This window comes from Gobio gobio (assembly GCF_949357685.1).
Source record: "Gobio gobio genome assembly, chromosome: 13".
Classification (NCBI taxonomy): Eukaryota; Metazoa; Chordata; class Actinopteri; order Cypriniformes; family Gobionidae; genus Gobio; species Gobio gobio.
In genome coordinates, this window is record NC_137106.1 from 36473592 (window position 1) to 36496553 (window position 22962).

General features: G+C 34.4%; 1 protein-coding gene across 1 annotated transcript in view; it reads left to right on the top strand.

The window, feature by feature from the left end:
• kiaa0586 (KIAA0586 ortholog) overlaps positions 1-22962 on the top strand; it is a 155979-nt gene that overhangs the window by 57245 nt on the left and 75772 nt on the right. The window contains exons 10-13 of the mRNA XM_079832271.1: positions 4453-4657; positions 5777-5887; positions 8473-8696; positions 22097-22169. Of these exons, the coding sequence (XP_079688397.1) occupies positions 4453-4657; positions 5777-5887; positions 8473-8696; positions 22097-22169 (613 nt within the window). The remainder of the gene's footprint in view (positions 1-4452; positions 4658-5776; positions 5888-8472; positions 8697-22096; positions 22170-22962) is intronic.

Below are 22962 nucleotides of genomic sequence, written 5' to 3' on the forward strand. Positions count from 1 at the left end.
TCCTTAAAAAAAAGAAAAGAAAAAAAAAAGGCTGTCCAAGGAGATAAGAACCAACCTGTGGGAAAAAGCAATCAGAGAAACACGAAACCCATATTAACCCACAGGACGACATTTAGCACTCAGACCAACACTGATCCTGCCTTTTCAGATGGGAAGAATTTCATGGGCTGAATCTCGACGATTGTGAAGGACATGTCCAGGTGACGGCACCCACCGATTAAAATAATTCATTTATATTCTTAGGGCACATGGTGTACAAATAGTGCCGTATACAGTACCGGTCAAAAGTTTGGAAACATTACAATTTTACAAAAAAGTATCTTATGCTCATCAAGGCTGCATTTATTTAATAAAAAATACAGAAAAAGACTAATATTGTGAAATATTATTACAATTTAAAATAATAGTTTTCTGTTTGATTATACTTTAAAATATGATTTATTTCTGTGATGCAAAGCTGAGATTTCAGAATCATTACTCCAGTCTTCAGTGTGACATAATGCTTCAGAAATCAATATGCTGATTTATTAATAATGTTGGAAACAGTTGTGCTGCTTAATGTTGTTTTATAACCTGTGATACTTTTTCCAGGATTCTTGATGAATAAAAAGTAAAAAATTAAAATAAAAAAAAAGAGCAGCATTTATTTAAAGTAGAAATTAAAAAAATATATATTAAGCAGCACAAATGTTTCCAACATTGATAAAACTGAGTATCAAATCAGAATATTAGAATGATTTCTGAAGGATCATGTGACACTGAAGACTGGAGTAATGATGCTGAAAATTCAGCTTTACATCACAGAAATGAATTATTATTTAAAGTCTATTCAAATAGAAGATCATTATTTAAAATTGTAATAATATTTCATATTTCACAATATTAGTTTTATTCTAATGCAAAATGCATTAAAGGGGGGCAGGGTGGCAATACACACAGTTTCAGCTTTAGTTTTATTAGATTTATAAAAAACAGATAAGCTGTACCGACTCTTTCCGAAAACAGCTGAACTCGTGGAGGAGTGCAGTAGGCGGAGCTAAAGAGACATACACACAATACATCATGGCACTATCCCTGGATAACTTTCGATTAACTATACGTTCGTATGGTTTACATTATATGCACTTGCGCGCCGATTGACAACAAAACTGACATTTGATGCAGTTTCCCTTACCACCTGCGGTTTCGACTCGTGACCGGGAACAAACACTTGCAGAACTCCGTTGCCGCTCCGGAAAAACCAACTGCATGCATCCAATGTTTCCTTAGGGCCCGTCCACACGGAGACGCGTATCACTGTATACGTTTACATTTTTTATCGTATTGGTGTTTCGTCCACACGGATCCGGCGTTTTGGGAGACTGAAGCCGCTATTTTTTGAAACCGGGTCCTAAAGTGGATAAATCTGAAAACGACACCCTTGCGGTTTCGTGTATACAGCCAATCTGTATATTTTGTGAAACGGTGATGTCATCACACCACGTCCTGCGCGGGGAAGACTAGAAGGGATACAACTACGGGCACTGGGCATGCGCACATCAATACTGCGTTGTTTAATTACTGTATTTGCATTATTGTAAGGGTATGTTTAGGGTTGGGGTAGGTGTATGCATTAATAAAACACATCTGGTAAGTAGCAAATTTATTTATTGTTATTTTATTGTGAGATTTTACCTCACCTCCGACTGTTGCCGTACCCCTTCTAGCCACAACTCAGTTTTTTTAGTGTATTTCTGTGGCAGAATTACAGTGCCACATACTGGCCTGGCATGTATACTACATCATTTTGAGCCGTTTTCATGCTCTCGTGTGTACGCAGATATTTCTTGAAACGAGGAAAAAAAAAAAGATCGGATAGGGAAAGTTCTGGCTTCGTGTGGACGGGGCCTTAGTTCTGGGTTATTTGGGAAGCTGAACTGAACAAGGTGATCTTTCCCTCACAACCAGAAACACACTTCTTTAGTGACATTGTTGATTTTGTGGTCTAAAAACAAAATGACAGCGCTGCTGTCAGCTCCCATAACCCAAGCGAAGCACATACAAGGAATTCGACCCATTTTGACGTATTTTAATTGGTCCAAAACCACGCTCTTCATAACAAATATTTTGGCTGTGATTGTCGTGTCACACAACATTTTTTTGCATTCAATGTTGGTGTATAGAGATTTTGGTTAGTTATCTAAAAATAATGTCACAATGCAAAAATTCTTACTGGACATAAATATAGTATTTACATAAAACATATATATATATATATATATATATATATATATATATATGTACGTCCTATATATATATTATATATATATATATATATATATATATATATATATATATATATATATATATATATATATATATATATATATATATATATATATATATATATATATATATATATATATATATACCACGTCCTATATATATATATATATATATATATATATATATATATATATATATATATATATATATATATATATATATATATATATATATATATATATATATATATATATATATATATATATATATATATATATATATATATATATGTACGTCCTATATATATATTATATATATATATATATATATATATATATATATATATATATATATATATATATATATATATATATATATATATACCACGTCCTATATATATATATATATATATATATATATATATATATATATATATATATATATATATATGTACGTCCTATATATATATTATATATATATATATATATATATATATATATATATATATATATATATATATATATATATATATATATATATATATATATATATATATATATATATATATATATATATATATACTACGTCCTATATATATATATATATATATATATATATATATATATGTACGTCCTATATATATATATATATATATATAAATATATATATATATATATATATATATATATATATATATATATATATATATATATATATATATATATATATATATATATATATATATATATATATATATATATATATATATATATATATATATATATATATATATATATATATATATATATATATATATATATATATATATATATATATATATATATATATACCACGTCCTATATATATATGTATATATATATATAGTGTATATATGTATGTATATATATATATAGTGTATATATGTATGTATATATATATATAGTGTATATATGTATGTATATATATATATATATATATATTTTTTTTTTTTTTTTTTTTTTTTTTTGTGGTGAACTTGAGCATGTTTTGCTGATATTCACCCCACAAGATTTGCAAACCTGCTCCAGACTTTAACATCCTGTTTAAATGCATACCTATTTTCCTCGCAGTATGTCAAGGAAAGTAGGTGTGATCTGCCTGAAAAGTGTCTTTTGTGTCATTTCAAATTGGTTAGCATGATCTTGGCAAACTGAACCCGTCTCCGAGTGATTAATTGCTGCAACATTAGACTGCTGCACTGTAATGTTGGAGAAATGGCCTACACAGTTACATCAGATTGACTGGCAACCCAAGATTGTGAAAACAGTCCAGACTAAAAGCCCTTGGCTGGAACCCGATGAACCCCTTCAGCTGAGGACCCTCAGGCCCCTTCATTACAGCGCACCGACGTGCCAGTATAAATACATATTTCAGCTTCAATTTGAGCTGATTCGGGTTTTACGCCTGATACTGCTCGTGTGAGATGTGGTGTAAACGCTGAGCTGTTCAGACAGACGGCGGGAAGTGTGAGCATTGGGCAGATTAGCAGACGTCCTCCGGCAGTGTTTCAGGGTGCATGCTCATCCTCCTCTGATGAATAAGGTGAACATCACTGGTGGACGACCTCAGTGTCCTTTAGCTAAACTGTTCATTCACAGTGCAGTATATTGAATAATACTGAGAGTTTGGAAATTGTGGAATTTTGAGATATCCATGAGATCGCCGTTGCTTGGTGTCCAGATGTTAGCTTCTTACCTTCAAATGTACAGATTGTCCATTATAGTAGATGTTTTTTTTTTTTTACATTTCATATTATGTAACTTTCACTTTCTTCTACAAAGTTAAGACTCTCAAAGTTCAAAGCAAAGGGAGATATTTTATTTTACAGAAATCACTTTTTAAGGTTGGTAGGGACTACAACGAGCTTATTCACGGGTTAGTAACATCACTAACACTACACTCTAAAAAATGCTGGGTTAAAAACAACCCAAGTTGACATTTTTAACATGCTTTTTTTGAGTTAAAACTTCACATGCACACGCTGGGGACAGCAGAGACTTATTTTACATCTTGTAAAAACATCGGACAAGCAAATCAAATTTTGGTTTGATCAAGGATGGCATACTGGAAAAGGGTACAGAACTTGGCTTCATATATGCATGCCCCTAATGTAAGAAATTTGACCTCTCGCTGCTTTTATTTTCTCAGGGCAAGCCAGACAACACTTAAAGCATCTGCTGCACTTACTAGAAGTGCACAACCAGAAGAACCAGCTTCCATGAAGCCACAGAACGAACAGGAGAACCAAGGAGAACATATACATGTGGCGTCGTCCAGCTCGACCGTGCAAAGAGCCAATCAGATGCTGCAGGATCTGGGGCAGCTTAAAAATGAGATGAGGAGTCTACTGCAGGTAAGAGCTTCACAAATCAATGCTAACGTTCACACTCTGATAGTCCTGCTTTTGGTGTAATCACTAGAATGGATATCTGCAGTGGCATTATCAATCTTGGCCAAACCAATTAAAACTTGAATTGCCGTCTTCTACTAATTTGTCAATGTTCTCAAACAGATTTAATTCTAATCTATCCATCCATCCATCCATCTCTAGCTTCACATTAATAAATAAAAAACAAGACTCGTAGTAATTTTTTGTTTCTAAATTCTACTGATATATGTGTAAATATAGACTATATACTGCTATAAATGATATAGCAAAATACCATTTACCAGTGGACAAATTTCCACTGTTGCAATATATACACGATCATGCCGCCCTGTCCAACTCTTGCCATTGATCAGCAGGTTCCTGGTCATTTAAAGTGGCCCAATGACAGTCCAAGTGTTGAGCTCCGGATCGAGTTAATCTAATTGGAGAGGGGCCACTGATGAAATCAAGCCGAGACACGGAGACATCCGTGCCTCACTGACCAGACACCAATTTTTTCAATTGTTTCTTCCCTTTGCCACCCACACTAATAAATTACAGCGCCTCCTCGTTCTTACCAAATGTGCCACTGCCTGTTTCCATCCATTACTGTCACCCTCGCGCTCCCAATAAGCCATTGACTTTCCAGGCACGTCTTTTGCGGCTGAAAAATTCCATCAGCCCAGAATAATGTAACATACAGCAAATGACACATTAGCATATAATTGAGGATGCAGGATTTGAATGCTCTTTGGCCGCTGTCAGAGAGGGGCTGTCTGTCTCTCTCCCTGTCTCTCTCTCTCTCTCTCTCTCGTTCTTTTTCTCTCTCGAACTGAGGCAGCCAAGTCACTAGTCTCACCGTCTGGCCTGTTTTAATGGAATGTCACTCACATTGCACTCTTGTTATGTGCCTGCCAGCAATATCCTATAATTTTGGCCATTTTGTGAATAAAAAAAAAAAGTTGTATAGGTACCACAGTTTCCCTCTGGTGCTAAAACATAGCATTTAATGATTCAGTATCATCTGCATAAACAGTGTGTGTAGTACAAACTTAATTTTGTAGTTTGCAACTAAGACTCTCTATTTGATCCATGTCCTTCCAGACTGCTGATGCATTTCCTGTGCAGAATGCCAAGTCGACCCAGAACAGCAGGAGCAGCCATCTCGCCCCCTCCACCACATCCCCGCCTCCTTCCACAACCCCCATCTCCATGGTAGGTTCCCATGGCAACCCCATCCTCTGCAGTTCCAGGTTTACGAGCCTTCTCCTCTGTGCAGTTTCCATCCACAACAACAGAACGACACAATTGTACTTTTTGTATCCTGCAATTTCAGCCCTGCTGTTATTCAGAGACCGCTTCGATAAATCAGTGTTATCACTCGTTTACACCTGGGCTTCAGAATAAATGTGCGCCACCCCTCCCAAATGCAGCCGCAGCGAATTTTTGTTAGGATTGTTTCTCTTTCTTTTGCCCGAGTCAATAATTGCATCCACCCATTTTGATTCCAATTCGTATGTGTTCAAAATGTCGAATTACGTGAATTACCACACTGCGTACTTTAACCAAACAAACTCACTCTGTCATATAACTGGCCGTTTATCTCGTAAACGTCTTGTGAATGTGCCCCGTGTGCCCCTTTTGCTTAATATCGCTCAGTATATTATGAGGACAGAAAGTACTGCTGTAAGAAAATCTATCAAAGCGCCTGATTAATAGTATTCTAGCGCCTCCGATGTAGCTGAACATTTGACAGGAGCACAGGGTTGAGGTTAGAGAGTCCCTCGTCAAGGCAAGCCTGCCAGAGCAGCATCTGCCGGCCCATGTAATGGATTTATGAAGCTCTCCGACAGATTTATATTCAGGAGAGGATGAGAGGGAGAGACAGCCAAGGACCCTCGGTTGCCCACTTTCGTGCTTGCCGAGAAGGAACGTGACACGTATACTACAGGGAAAGACGCAGCGGTTCGGGGCGAAATTTACACGGGGCTAGTGCAGCAGTCGCCTATATTTGATCTTGAATTTTTAGCACACGTGTCACACCATTTTTGGAATCAAAACATGCAATTGAGGAGATATAATTTGGTATAAATTAGTGCTGGGAATCGATTCCAAAAATCAAATTTTTTCTGTAATTAATCATGATTAATCGCGATTAAAAACATTGGAGTTTTTTATATTTTAATATTGTAATAATTTCAGTTACTCTCCAAATTAATGTAGAAACAATTTAAAGACAGAAGAATTTAATGGCATCTTTTTATGAATGAAGGCCAGCATCACTGATACTCATGTCTCTATGAAACATCAACAACATTACATTACATTATAACTGAAAGCTACCATTTTCAACCTTTATTAGGCTTTAAAACATAACTTTTAATTTAAGTGTACTTAAACAATCTTTACATAAACCCATTATAATAAATGTTATATTTACCCATGGCCTTCCCTGTTAGACATAGCCTATACAGAAATGTAATAGTTATCAAACACCTTTCTTAACTGCATAAATAATAAATTCAATATAGATTAATCAACATTAAGATCGGCCGCTGACGAACATGACGCGGATCTGAAGCGCTGTCACGTGCATCTCATTTTCTCACAAGTTCATTTAAGATGTTATTTAACTCATTTAAGACTCCTAATATGAGAATACTTGACAAAACTGGCATTTTGGCAAAATTCTCTGTTGCAAAAGAGAACTCGATGTGTGCACGAGACTGACGCGAGTCTGCCTGTGCGTCGAGTCGAGTGTGTGTGTCAGGGTGTCCCAGCTGATTGAGACGCACCCACACAGACAGGACATTGACATACAGCGTGTTCTCTTTTGTCTTGTTGCACAGATGGTTTAAAAGCATTTACATGAATAAGAGCGTGATGATCATCTAATGTAAAAATGGATATAAAAACGGACGCTGCGCTAATTGCGTTAAATATTTTGAATGCGTTAAACCGGAAAAAATTAATCGCCCACGTTAACGCGCTAATTTGCCCAGCTCTAGTATAAATGTATGAGACATTAATACAATACAATTTTGATGAGCAATGATGATGAGTATCGACAGTAACATGAGAAAAATCAGGGGCAGTTGGCTGTACTGTCACTTTACCTATTGCTTACATATTGTATATTTGTTACATTTGTGTTTATTCTTTGGAAATGTATGGTTTTCTGTGGCGTATTAGACATTTTATTGCAAATTATGCTGATTTAGTCCATCGCAAAGGTAACTATCCTGGTGGCTATTATAGATAGTATATTATAGAAACAAAGTTTGACCAGTAAGTTTTTCTTTTTTCTTCTTAATTCATTAATTCATTACTTTTTTTAAATTAATAAATGCATTAAATTGACAGTTAAAACATTTATGATGAACAAATAAATGCTGTTAATTAACTTAATTAATCAAGAAAGTATCAGTTTCCACAAAAATAAATATTTTATCTATTTGATAATAATAATATATTATTTATCACAAATCAGCTATTTAATAGTAATCCTGTTTTGTAGTGAGACCAGTGAAAATGTTGGCAAAGCAAATAAAAATCTGAGCTATTGGCCTGTCAGCAAAAAAACTCCCAAAAAAATCCTGATTGTTGAGCTACCGAAAACCTCTGAAAAAAAACAACAACAGCACTCACCCCTAATGGCTCAAAGCAGCATTCCATTAAACATATTTATCATATTTATTCTCTGGAGCGGCACTCTTACAAAGACAGTTTGTTTTTCCCCTCCAAATATACACAGTCATTTAAATGCATCCAATATCTCTCAATCTTCCCTCCTCTCGCAGCCCCCAGAGCCGGTTGATGTGATTGCCGTCAGGGCTGCTCCTTTAAACAGACCCAGCATTCTGAAGAGCATCCGGCCGCCCACATCGATGTTTGAGGATGCGGGACTGGTCCTGAGGCAGGTCAGGCAGAGCAGGAAGGTTCTAGAAGAAAACCTGGAAGCCATTTTGAGAGCCAAGGATGGTGAAGTACTTCACACGCAGTTGGAGGCACTGTCGAAAAACAGGTATGATATGTCCTTGTACAAAAAAGTACCACATAGACACTACCTGAATGGTTCAATTAGTTTTAGTTAAATAACCATGGTATAAGAATACAATAATCAGAGACTATCACTGAACCATGATACTTCCACAGTACTTTGGAAAGAGAAGGCTTTTCTTTTCTGTTTTTTTTTCTTTTATTTACGATTTCTCATGAGTGTCAGTGTTGACATCGGGGAAAAATCCGCCACAAGAAATTTCTAGTCATAAAGTGTAGCGCAGTAGCAAATTTCCCTGTGCCTCTGAGAGTGCTGCTGGTTAACTTCTGCATGTTTTCATGCTTCTGAAAGTTAGGCCGTGCAGAGGCGGTGAACCGGTATGCGATTTTGATTGACAGCTGGCCTCAGAGCACACTCCAGGCAGGAAAGGGCTAAGCCAAACGGAACCATCACTGTGATTGGCATCTGTCAGTGGAGGCCTCTACCCAGATGCTGCCAAAGCGATGCTCCATCTCAATATATTCAACCCGTAACATCACCTCTGAGAGCGGGGCATGGTACCACCTGAGGTTAACAGCTCTGGTATCACATTAAACTCGGCACAGAATATTAGATTAACATTTTTGAACAATAAAGGCTTGCAGGTTTGTCAGCCAAGTGGGGGTTTTAATCAAATTTGACTGCTCACTATTCTAAAAAGAATATTGTAATTATAGCTTTTGCAGCTGCATTAATGCTTAAGACAATCGGTTCACAATTCAAATACATCTTTCCATCACTTTTTTTCTTCTTCTTTTTTTCAAAATGTTTTAGTGATGATAGGAGTGTGCGAATTGTTATTAATCAGTCTTGGTCACAAATACAATTAATGGAGTAGTTAAACTAATAACGAATTTTGGTTACACTTTATTTTAAGGTGTCAATGTTACAGTGTAATGGGTAACACTTTATAATAACTACACGCTATGAAGCATTAGTTAAGCATTAGTAAATAGTTAATTCATCATTTATAAAGCAGTAATATACATTAATAAACAGTTTATATATATACAGCTATAAATTCTTTATTCTTGATTTATAAGCATATCTATAATGTGTTTAATAATTGTATTTTCATACTTAATAAATGATCAATTTATAATTTCTAAATTAAGTATTACATTATTTATTTAGGAGTTGTCAGTGGTTCATAAGATCATTTAGAAAGTGTAAGTAAAGGATTAATAAACTATTTAAATGTACATTTATACATCTTATTATTTAGACATATAGTAATAGTTACTCAGTGTGTTAACAAATGCTTTATTAACATGTATTCCTACTGTAATTCATGAATAATTCAGGTAGTTATAAAACATTTACTAGTTGTCAGTTAACTATTTTGTGAGCTCATCTAAAGTGAGGACTATTTATGCCTTGTAAAGCTTTTAAAAGGGAGATTTTAAAGGCTCAGTTCTCTTCTGAACAGAAAAAGGAAACAAATACAACACAGGAGGAATATAGCACAGAAATATTTATTTCAAAATGCAAAAATGGAGACTGTACAACTAGTAACTTAATATCAAATTAAAATTAAACCTCTTTAATGTCATAAAAAATCATATTCCTGTAGACCGCCAGAAACCCTAACTGCAGTCAAATGAAACTAAGCCTCTGCAATCTGATATAAAAATACATTTCTGTAAAGTGTAAACATTGCTGAATAAAAATGTACCAGTGGATTACACTGGATTACAGGAGTGCCAAAATACAACAAATACAATTTAGATAAAACAATGTAATAAAATATTTTGCAGTGTCAAAACAATACTAATTTTAAAACATTAGAGAACAGCCGTTCAGAAGAGAACCGAGCCTTTAAATCTACTTTGTAAAAGCTTTACGAGGCATAAATAGTTCGCACTTCAGATGAGCTCACAAAAATAGTTAATTAACAACTACTAAAAGTTTTATAACTACCTGAATTAATCATGAATTACAGTAGGAATACATGTTAATAAAGCATTTATTAACACGCTGAGTAACTATTACTTTATGTCTAAATAATAATATGTATAAATGTACATTTAAATAGTTTATTAATCCTTTACTTACACGTTCTAAATTATCATATGAACCACTGACAACTCCTAAATAACTGGTTTGTAAATAATGTAATACTTAATTTAGAAATGATACATTGATAATTTATAAAGCATGAAAATACAATTATTAAATACATTATAGATATGCTTATAAATCAAGAATAAAGCATTTACAGCTGCATTTATAAACTGTTTATTAATGTCTATCAATGCTTTATAAATGATGAATTAACTATTTACTAATGCTTAACTAATGCTTCATGGCGTGTAGTTATTATAAAGTGTTGCCTATATGATTACACGGTAAAAAGTCACTAAAAGCATGATATTTTCTCCATTTCCAGCTCTAGGGTCATACGATAGCATTGTGACCAGAAAAAAAGCCTATAATGATTTCAGTTGTGGTCTGTTTCGTGCACAATATGTATGAGATCGGAAAACTTTGCCTATATTACACGTAAAGAAGTCATATGGTCTACTTTTATTGCACTTTTATGGAATCTTTTTGTCGTTGTATAGAAAGAGCTGCGTGAAGACTTTTGTGTTTCCCAGAAAAAAAATAACAACATTTGAGTGTAGGTGTGATGCTTTCATATTTAGGTCAGTCGAGTCAGACCTGAGCCCTGGTCACAGCATGGTGCCGTCAGTAGAGACTCACCACCAGGAGATTATGTCACTGTGAATTATGAGTTCGCTTTTGTTTGCAGCTTTTAAAACCCATAACGCTCAGAGCCATGCGAAGCGGGTGGAGGGATGTTTTCGCTGGGGTAGAGTCTGCTTTTCCTCGTCTCTTGGAGAGTAGTAACGCTTTATAGCAGGAGGTCAGACTCAATCTTGCCATTCTGCCCACTCTCAATGTGACATTACCCCAGGCACAGAGCAGCTAATGGCTTGTGATACACCACGAGCCATAGTCCCTGCCTACACCATGCACATTTCCAGAGATACAGAGAGATAGAGACGTGGCAGCGGCAGAGTGCTAAAGCAGCAGTTTAAAATCTGAAATGGAGAAGGCCGCCCCAGGACTACTGTCTGTTATATGATGCAGAGGCTGTGAAAGCAGAAAGAACAGCAGTGTTCTCGCTTTCCTCAGGCTTAGTGCAATGTCAGTGCTGGAAAGATCACAGGGAACTGGTTTTCATGCCCAAATATTTTAAAATATTGTAATTAGCGTTTGACTGATTCACAGTGGGGTGAAGAAAAAGTCTGAGGCCACTAGTGAATATGCTTCCGTTTTACCGTTTTCGAATTCATATTTTTCTAATTTTTAGTCCAATTTTTCGAATTTCATTGCACATTATTATCGGCATAACAATTGGACTGAAAAGTTGCATTTGTGACATAAATGACATAAAACCTTAAGTTAATTTAAAATAAGTTATTATAATAATGATCATTGTTTTTGTTATTATTATTGGATGTCTCATTTGCTAATAATAATAATAACAGCATTGGTTGTTATTGCTATTGGTAATAATGATAGAAGTATTTATCATTATTATTATTAATTTATGCAATTTTTGGATGTCTCATTTGCTAATAATTGATTGTTGAACAACAATTAATGCTATAACATAATATAATGTAATGTAATTTGTGTTGTTGTTTTTGAAGTTGATATGTATTATTATTAGGGCTGTCAAAAGATTAATCGCGATTAATCACATCCAAAATAAAAGTTTGTGTTTACATAATATATGTGTGTGTACTCTGTTAATTATTATTTATATATAAATACACACACAAGCATGTATATATTTAAGAAAAAAATATTATTTTTATATATAAAACATTTATATTTATATATATATTATAGATTATATAAATGTATATACAGTATATACATGCAAATATTTCTTAAATATATACATGAATGTGTGTGCATTTATATATAAATAATAATTAACACACACACATATATTATGTAAACACAAACTTTTATTTTGGATGCGATTAATCGCGATTAATCTTTTGACAGCCCTAATTATTATTATTATATTTTGGTACTGAGAGGTTACCACTTATGTTAATCTGAAAAGTGAGCTTAGTTTTTAGCTGAAATATTTCCAATATATTGATGCCATATGATACGACTGATAAATTACATAATATCGCTTGACATACATACGGTATCATATCTAAAATGTATCAAATACATAACACTGATTGTCCAATGTCTTCCGAATTACCGTGAATGATTTTGCGACTGTTTGGACATCATTGTGCTTTTGTTTTAAGCTGAAAGCTTCACCACAGCCCAACAACGGTATAGGGTCTGCTTTTCTTGGCTCGACGGTCCCTCTCCGACACCTCTCAAACCCGTCTCAGTATCCAAACTCTTCAAACAAAATGTCAGCCTCAATGTTAATTGTCTCCAAAATGGCAGCTGCAATCAGCCCGGCTCCTAATACTTGCGTGTGCATGAAAACACAAACGCGCTGATTGATGCGGCTGCCTCTCCCTGCTCTAATGGCTTTGATCTTTTCCTCTGCTGAAAGGTCGCACGGATTGAGGTGCCAGATGCTGTTCTGCTCTCCCCCGTTCACCGGTTTAGCCCACGCCACCCGCGCCGCAGCGAGTGAGCGTTTCACGTCGTGCTTTATGTGCAGGGCTTGATGGATTCATTCATTTGAGGAAGTGACACTGCAAAACGAGACTGAAGTTCGATTTTATTCCCGCCATCCATCGCGGTGAAATATTAATGAGGGCATTTGCAAACGTGAAACTTTCAGATCTTTTTTTACTCTCCTTCATTATGCGCCCCCTCCCAAAAAGTTACAGCTTGGGTAAAGGCAATATTTTCTCAGTTTGAGTTTCAATGACTTTGTAATTGTAATTATCCCATGTGCTGAAAATCTCATGAAGGGTGTTGCATAATTCAACAGATGGCGGAGACTTTGGGTTTCAGAGTCGGTATTGAGATTTATCACTCCTCTCGCCGCTTCAAACTGACTTTCTTGATGTTTCCTGCCATCTACACTGTTAATCGTTATGGCTCTTTTACGTCAGTAGCTGAGGCTCGCCGTTCGACCTGTGTTATATTCAAGTTTCCCGTCGGCTTACATCATAACTTTCGGAGGAAAAGACTTATTATCGAGTTACGTAATTAGTAGCTGTGTCAACTGCTCCTCGAAGAGCGCTTGATGATTCTGGTAATTACCTTGAGAATTACATCCGTTATTAACCTCAGAGATTATGTGCTTTTATCGTTCATCAGGGACCAAGTGCTTAGGTTTGATGCTTGCTAGTCTTGATTTTTAGACAGTTATACTCCTGATCATTTGTAGACTATTTTTTCTTTTCTCTTCCATTTTTACTTGCTTTCGATCTTACTGTACGTAAGCAATACATTACTAATTGTTTTATGATGTGTTTCTCCTGGCACTGCGTCATCTGTATTAGGAATGTGCAAACTTGCATTACTTACTGTACATTAGCGTTCAAAAGTGAGTCTCAGTCTCTTGATATTTTTGAAAGAAGTCTCTTATGCTCATCAAACCACAGTAAAATTGTGAAATATTATTGCAATTTAAAATAACTGTTTTTTTATTCAAATATATTGTAAATTGTAATTTATTCCTGTGATGCAAAGCTGAATTTTCAGCATCATTACTCCAGTCTTTAGTGTCACATGATCCTTCGGAAATCATTCTAATATGATGATTTTCTGCTCAAGAAATATTTCATAATATTATCAATGGTAAAAACAATTGCTTAATATTTTTGTGGAAACTCTTTTTCAGGATTTATTTAGTAGAAGGGGTTATCCCCCACCCCACCCATTTATTAAAATTTAATATAAACATCTTTACTATCACTTTTGATCACATTAATAGTCAAACCATTTTTGTACATTAGGTATTCTATTTGGTGCTTGATTAGAAAATTGGTTTATAGTTTTATTCATTCTATTTATTCTTAACCATGACATTTTTTTAATTGAAATGGCATTAACATGGTGTGTTTTTGCATATTTAATTACCAGTCACCTATCAAATTTTAATACTAAGTTAAATATGGTCCAATTAAATATTGACCTAATATTTACTACCCCTTAGTCTACTTTCATAGCATAGAACTGGTTAAGCTTGCTTTGCTTAGAAGATAATATATAAAAGATATTTGGGAATATATTTCAATCTGTAATATTTTTGGAGCATGATTTTGTTGCAACAGTACACTCATAATTCTTATTCTGACATTTGCTGATCAGCAGTGATTGAAGCTTTGATCCTTTTCTGGCACCTAAGTTTTTACATGTTTTAATTTCTTTCTCTCCAGATTGGTCATGAATTTCTCAATTTTTGTGGAGGGAATATGAATAAAGCAAGGTGCTAAATAGTCTTTATGGCTCATTTTCCACTTTTCTCTTCCTGAGAAGCCCAAATTTACTGGATAATAAGGAGTTTAAAGGGGCTCAGTTGAAGAACGGTGAAGAAAATGTTGGGTCGTCTATAGAGGTTAATTGAAGGTCATTCTCATCGCTCGATTCAATTGCGCTCCATTTGAAATCACAAGTGTCTTCAAGCATCATCTGATTAGGCGAATCCATCACACGGCAGACGCGCGGCAGACACACTGTGACAAGGCTTTAATGGGCAGCCAGGGCCTTCATCTCAGAGCCTGTTTGTGTCAAAAGAGGCTTGTGAGATTTTGTAGGCAGCTGTGTGTGTCCGTGGATCAGTGAGTCCTTGTGCCCTCTGTTTTTCTATGGCTAACTCTTTGTGTGTGTGTTTGTGGACAGGGTCCATTGGATGTTGGGTAAGGATCAGTAGAGCTTCATTTTCTTTGTGTTTTTTTCATGGCCAGCTGTTGTTGGTCTCAGCCCAGACTCAGCAAGGCAGAATCTGTGCCGCTCTGCCACTGAAAAATTTTCTCTCCAATCAGCATCTCTACCAGGCTCTTGGCTCAGGCTCCATTGGGAGGCTTCCCTTTATGTTGCATTGTTTGTATAATATCAGAATCCAAACTTCCTAATCACACTATATTTGACGTTTGATAGGTTTTGATGGTGTGACAAAAGCAAGGTCAGGTAGAAATTCTTACTGATCAGTGGTATGGATAGTTCACCCAATAACTGACTAGTTAATAAGTGAAGTTGGTAAGTAATAAGTATAAATATATATATATATATATATATATATATATATATATATATATATATATATATATATATATATATATATATATATATATATATATATATATATATATATATATATATATATATATATATATATATATATATATATATTTTTTTTTATATATATATATATATATATATATATATAAAGGGAGTGCAGAATTATTAGGCACGTTGATTTTCTGATCATATTTTTTTTCCAGGCACATTTGACCAATTCCAAACCACAGTAATCCTAATAACTACTATTGATTTAGTATTTAATAATGTATAAGTGATATATAATTGTTCATGAAGGCTGGAAATGAAAAACACCTTATATTCAGGTGTGCAGAATTATTAGGCATGTTTTCTTTTACAGATAAATTGAGCCAAAAAAGAGATTTAACTCAGACTGAAAAGTCAAAAAGTATTAAATGCCCATGAGAAGGATGCAATACTAATGCAATACTAGACATTGCAGTTAAGGCGTGACCATTGGACAGTGAAATGCTCGTTGGGTCAGCAGGGTCAGACAAAAACATGTGGCGGAGAAAAGACACCTATTAACCGCAAAAGAATTAAGAATTAAGGTGAAGAATTAAGGGTGAAACCATCAGGAACCCTTTAGTCTCCAGCGCCACCATTTTCCAGAGCTGCAACCTACCTGGAGTCTCCAGAAGTGCAAGGTGTCAGGATCTCAGAGACTTCAGTTAGGTAAAGAATCCTAAAAAATGACCCCCACTAGATAAGAATCATAAGCTGAAGTGTTGTAAAATACATGAAGCCTGCTTTTTTATTGGCTTTATAGGTTTTATAGGTTGAGAATGACTCTTGAAGGACCAGCACCACATCCTCTAGTACCACTGTTTGAAGAATTCATCTTCCAGAATCTGGCAGTACGTTTTGGGAGTTCATTTTAGTCCATCCTGAAGTCCGTTTTGCAGAGATGGACTAAAAATGAACTCCCAAAACGTACTGCCAGATTCTGGAAGATGAATTCTTCAAACATTGGTACTAGAGGATGTGGTGCTGGTCCTTCAAGAGTCACTCTCAACCTATCTGTCCATAAAGCCTATAAAAAAACCTTCTTCATGTATTTTACAACACTTCAGCTTGTGATTCTTATCTAGTGGGGGTCATTTTTTAGGATTCTTTACCTAACTGAAGTCTCTGAGATCCTGACACCTTGCACTTCTGGAGACTCCAGGTAGGTTGCAGCTCTGGAAAATGGTGGCGCTGGAGACTAAAGGGTTCCTGATGGTTTCACCCTTAATTCTTCACCTTAATTCTTAATTATTTTGCAGTTAACTGGTGTCTTTTCTTCACCACCTGTTTTTGTCAGATCCAGCTGACCCAACAAGCATTTCACTTCCAATGGTCATGCCTTAACTGCAATGTCTAGTTTTGCATTAGTATTGCATCCTTCTCATGGGCATTTAATACTTTTTGACTTTTCAGTCTGAGTTAAATCTCTTTTTTGGCTCAATTTATCTGTAAAAGAAAACATGCCTAATAATTCTGCACACCTGAATATAAGGTGATTTTCATTTCCAGCCTTCATGAACAATTATATATCACTTATACATTATTAAATACTAAATCAATAGTAGTTATTAGGATTACTGTGGTTTGGAATTGGTCAAATGTGCCTGGAAAAAAAATATAATCAGAAAATCAACGTGCCTAATAATTCTGCACTCCCTGTATATATATATATATATATATATATATATATATATATATATATATATATATATATATATATATATATATATATATATATATATATATATATATATAGATAGATATAGATATAGATATAGATATATAGATATATATATATATAGATATATATATATATAGATATATATATATATAGATATATATAAATATAGATATATATATAAATATATATATATATATATAAAAAACAGCATCTTGCAGTTGATGGAGATTTGTGGGATGCACATCCAGGGCACGAAGCTCCCGTTCCACCACATCCCAAAGATGCTCTATTGGGTTGAGATCTGGTGACTGTGGGGGCCATTTTAGTACAGTGAACTCATTGTCATGAATCATTTCAAATTGGTTTCTTGAACGAGCTTTGTGACATGGTGCATTATCCTGCTGGAAGTAGCCATCAGAGGATGGGTACATGGTGGTCATAAAGGGATGGACATGGTCAGAAACAATGCTCAGGTAGGCCATGGCATTTAATCGATGCCTAATTGGCACTAAGGGGCCTAAAGTGTGCCAAGAAATCATCCCCCACACCATTAAACCACCACCACCAGCCTGCACAGTGGTAACAAGGCATGATGGATCCATGTTCTCTATCTGTTTATGCCAAATTCTGACTCTACCATCTGAATATCTCAACAGAAATCGACACTAATCAGACCAGGCAACATTTTTCCAGTCTTCAACTGTCCAATTTTGGTGAGCTTGTGCAAATTGTAGCTTCTTTTTCCTATTTGTAGTGGAGATGAGTGGTACCCGGTGGGGTCTTCTGCTGTTGTAGCCCATCCGCCTCAAGGTTGTGCGTGTTGTGGCTTCACAAATGCTTTGCTGCATACCTCGGTTGTAACGAGTGGTTATTTCAGTCAAAGTTGCTCTTCTATCAGCTTGAATCAGTCGGCCCATTCTCCTCTGACCTCTAGCATCAACAAGGCATTTTCGCCTTGTTGATGCTAGAGGTATATATATATATATATATATATATAAGTTACTTTTAAAAGTAATGCATTACAATATTGCTTTACTTTTTCTCACCTGGGCTGGGTTTGCTTGCTTGTTTTTTTTTTTGTTTTTTTTTTAAGATTAGAAGAAAGTTTTTTTAACTGAAGTAACTTTTGCTTATTAGTATGGTTGAATTGGATCATTGGAGTTCAGAAGCAAAGACATTGATTAATAAAGTGAGATTAAATCCATAAAATATATTTGTATTATTTAACATAAATAACTAGTGCAGGTTTGCCTAATATTCTGAGTTTGCATTTCACTTTTTATTCATTTTGAGGAATAATGAATCTGCTTTTGTTTTAGTGAGATGAGTAAATGCATGTTCACATTTAATCTAGAACTACAATAGCCATCATGATTTCTTTTAATATGGGGACAGGAGAGCTGTCAGTCAATAAATTACATAAGTAGCTCATATTTTATTACATGTAAAAGTAATGCATTACTTTACTAGTTACTGGAAAAAAGGAATTTGATTACGTTACACTGCCTGTATGTATTTCATTAATTATATGCTTTTATTTTTTATGAATTATATAAATTTAAATAAAAATATGTTAATACATATAATAATAATAAAGATTCTTATTATTTAACCTTAGAGGTCAAGACAGTGGACAGCTTTTCAAAAATCATTTTCTTGCTTAGGCATAGTTGCACATCAACCTCTACAGTGGACACTAGTACATCATCCTATACATTGCCAACAAGTGTTTTTTTTCCCCTCCAAAACAAAGATGGCTGATGGCCAGACAGAAATGCCAGGTTGCTCCGGAATATACATTCCTTCTATCCATCTATCCTATCTTGCAGCTAAAAAATTTAGTAATATTTAAGGAGTCAATTTTAAAAGTATTGATTTTAGATTGGGAGGAAATTCTAAATAATCATCTGTAAACTAAATTGGACATTCATTACTAGCTATATTTCAGCTATAATTCATACTATTACTGTGACTTTTGTTCTTTAAAATACTTCATCTGCAGTAACTTTTTTGGCTATAAATAAATAAATTTGGGTTAATAGAATTTAATTTGAAGTTACATCAAAAAGTAATCTGATTACATAATGTATATATGTTACTTGTAATGATTTACTCGTTACATCAAAAAGTAATCTGATTACATAATGTATGTTACTTGTAATAATTTACTCGTTACATCAAAAGTAATCTGATTACATAATGTATGTTACTTGTAATGATTTACTCCTTTCATCAAAAAGTTATCTGATTACATAATGTATGTTACTTGTAATAATTTACTTGTTACATCAAAAAAGTAATCTGATTACGTACTTGTAATTCTGAACTCGTAACATCAAAAAGTAATCTGATTACATAATGTTTATTACTTGTTATGCTTTACTCGTTACATCAAAAAGTAATCTGATTACATAATGTTTATTACTTATGCTTTACTCATTACATCAAAAAGTAATCTGATTACGTAATGTTTATTACTTGTTATGCTTTACTCGTTACATCAAAAAGTAATCTGATTACGTAATGTGTTACTTGTAATGCTTTACTTGTTACATCAAAAAAAGTAATCTGATTACATAATGTTTATTACTTGTAATGATTTACTCATTGCATCAAAAAGTAATCTGAATACATAATGTATGTTACTTGTAATGATTTACTCATTACATCCAAAAAGTAATCTGATTACGTAATGTGTTACTTGTAATGCTTTACTTGTTACATCAAAAAAGTAATCTGATTACATAATGTTTATTGCTTGTTATGCTTTACTCGTTACATCAAAAAGTAATCTGATTACATAATGTTTATTACTTATGCTTTACTCAAAAAAGTTACCTGGGTAACGCATATTATGTTTAATACAGTATCTCTTCAGTTAAAACCATAATCGCATACTGTCCACTCAAGTGGACATCTGAAAATGTCTTTGAAAATGTTTATTATTGTTATTTTAGATACATTTGTATTATTTATCATAATAGTTTAAATAGTTTGTATTATTGTTATTACATTTTTTTAGCTACTTTAATTTGCATTCTGGCCTTGTGATGTGCTTCAGCTGCTCGACAAAATCCAAATGTCTCTTAATTCTTCCCCTTTAAATTATTGTTGCTACAAGAAATTCAGTATATGTATAATATATATATATGTATATGTATACAAAATATGAAGAGGTGCACATCCATAGTTTTCTCATCTTTGGTTGCATAAGCTTCAATTCCAGAAACTCTTGCATTTTTCTTGTGACATTCCTTCAATGGATTTGCAGCGTTTTCGACGTACTGTTGCATAAACTCTAGTGTGTCCTTAAACAAACCCACACAAGCACATACTTCCTTTTCAAACCCTCTGAGCAGAAATCCAGATATGAAAAGAGGAAAAAGGAAGCAAGAATTAGATACATGGGCTTTTGGTGGTTCAGAGCAGCAGTTGGAAGGCATGCTGGGATTGTCACTCGTCTCCTCATCTCTATGATTTATACAGTGCAATAAGTGTTGCTGAGATGGGCTAACAGGCCAATAGACAGCAGGGCATTAGCATAATGTGTGCAGCGGAGAAACGCTGGAAGACTGTTGCGTCTTTAAACGCAGTGTGCCACATTTAGATTAGCTCTGCCTGCAGATGTCGTCCCTCATTGGGTTTGTGGATCTCAGACACTCAGGACATGAAAATAAAAGCAACTCACAGAAGTCCAAGTTTCCAATCCATTCAGTTAATTTAGAAAATGTAGAAAATTCATCTTATGAGAGAAAATTGGATGCATTCACTTCCACGTTTTGAGGTGAATGCATCTCTGAAAGAACTGAACTGAATCCAGTGGTGCTGATAACTGTTTTTTTTAATAAATTACAAGCTATCGGAACACACAACCAATAAAATGCTATTTTTCACATTTCACATTAAGTTTAATCACATGATTTAAATGAAATCAGATGGATTGTGTGGATGAATAAGATATTTAGTACTTTTGAAACCGTAAAAACAGTTGTGCTTCTTAATATTTTGTGGAAACAAATGTATTTGGGGTATTTTTTTAGCAGAAAGTTCAAAAGAACAGCATTTTTTTGAAAATAGAAACGATTTATTGCCATTTTGATCAATTTAATGCATCCTTGCTGAATAAAATTAGGCCTATTAAAAAAATCTTAATCTCTATTTGTTAATGCACACCATTATTCTAAATAAACTGTTAATTTAGCTTTATTTCGCTGTTTAAATTATGATTGGAGATTTGTGTTTGTCCACTCCCTTCCAAATATTAAATAAAATTCACAGCTTGAGGTAAATTCATCTCTAAAAGTAGCTGAAAATTGACCCTGAACCTCTATCGTACAAAGCACTAGAAATGACTAAACGTGCCTAGAGCAACACAACAAGCTTTACCATCAAGAAAAGTAGCTCTGTCGCTCGAGTTTATAGATGACTCGTTTTTTTTCACGTGTGTCTTTGAAGATGTTGACGACTTCTCATGTGTCTTGTCCTGTAGAGATGTCCATGAAGAGCTGAGGATAAAGAAGACCGTTGATGCTTGGATCAATACACTCAGCAAGGAGATTCAGGTGAGCTGAACTGAAAGATTTAGTCTCTTTTTCTGCCTTCAAATACAATCTGGCATTTCTGCACAATCTGTCACTGTTCTTTGTTCTCCGAAATACTGATTTAAAAGGGAAAATATTTGAATAGTCATTAGTGCTTTTTTGCTTTTGCTTTTCCAAGTGATCTCGTTTATTATTTTTTATCTGAAGGTGAAAAATCCCTTATGGAAGCTTGTTTTTGCCATGGTTTAAAAAGGGTAATTACAACTTTTTATCTCAAACAATTCAGTTTTTTTTTGTGTGGTTTCCATGCCACCATCACCTTTTGGCTTGTTTAGTTGGGGACATTCACCCAAAAATGAAAATTACCACATATTTAACAAGCTATAATGTGAAATATCTAGCTGCCGGTGGACCGCCTTCTATATTCAACTTACGAAAAAAGCATAACTGGTAAGGCTGTCGCGGTGATGGAATTTCCCTTGCAGTAATTTTGAGTGGCTCAATAGCACGATATGCAATATTATCGCCATATACAGTGGGGCAAAAAAGTATTTAGTCAGCCACCAATTGTGCAAGTTCTCCCACTTAAAAAGATGAGAGAGGCCTCTAATTTTCATCATAGGTACACTTCAACTATGAGAGACAGAATGAGAAGAAAAAAAAATATCGTGATCAATTTGACCCCACGGGGTAAGATCTTGCCTGGAGCCCCAGATCGAGGGAGATTATCAGTGGTCTTGTATGTCTTCCATTTCCTAATAATTGCTCCCACAGTTGATTTCTTCACACCAAGCTGCTTACCTATTGCAGATTC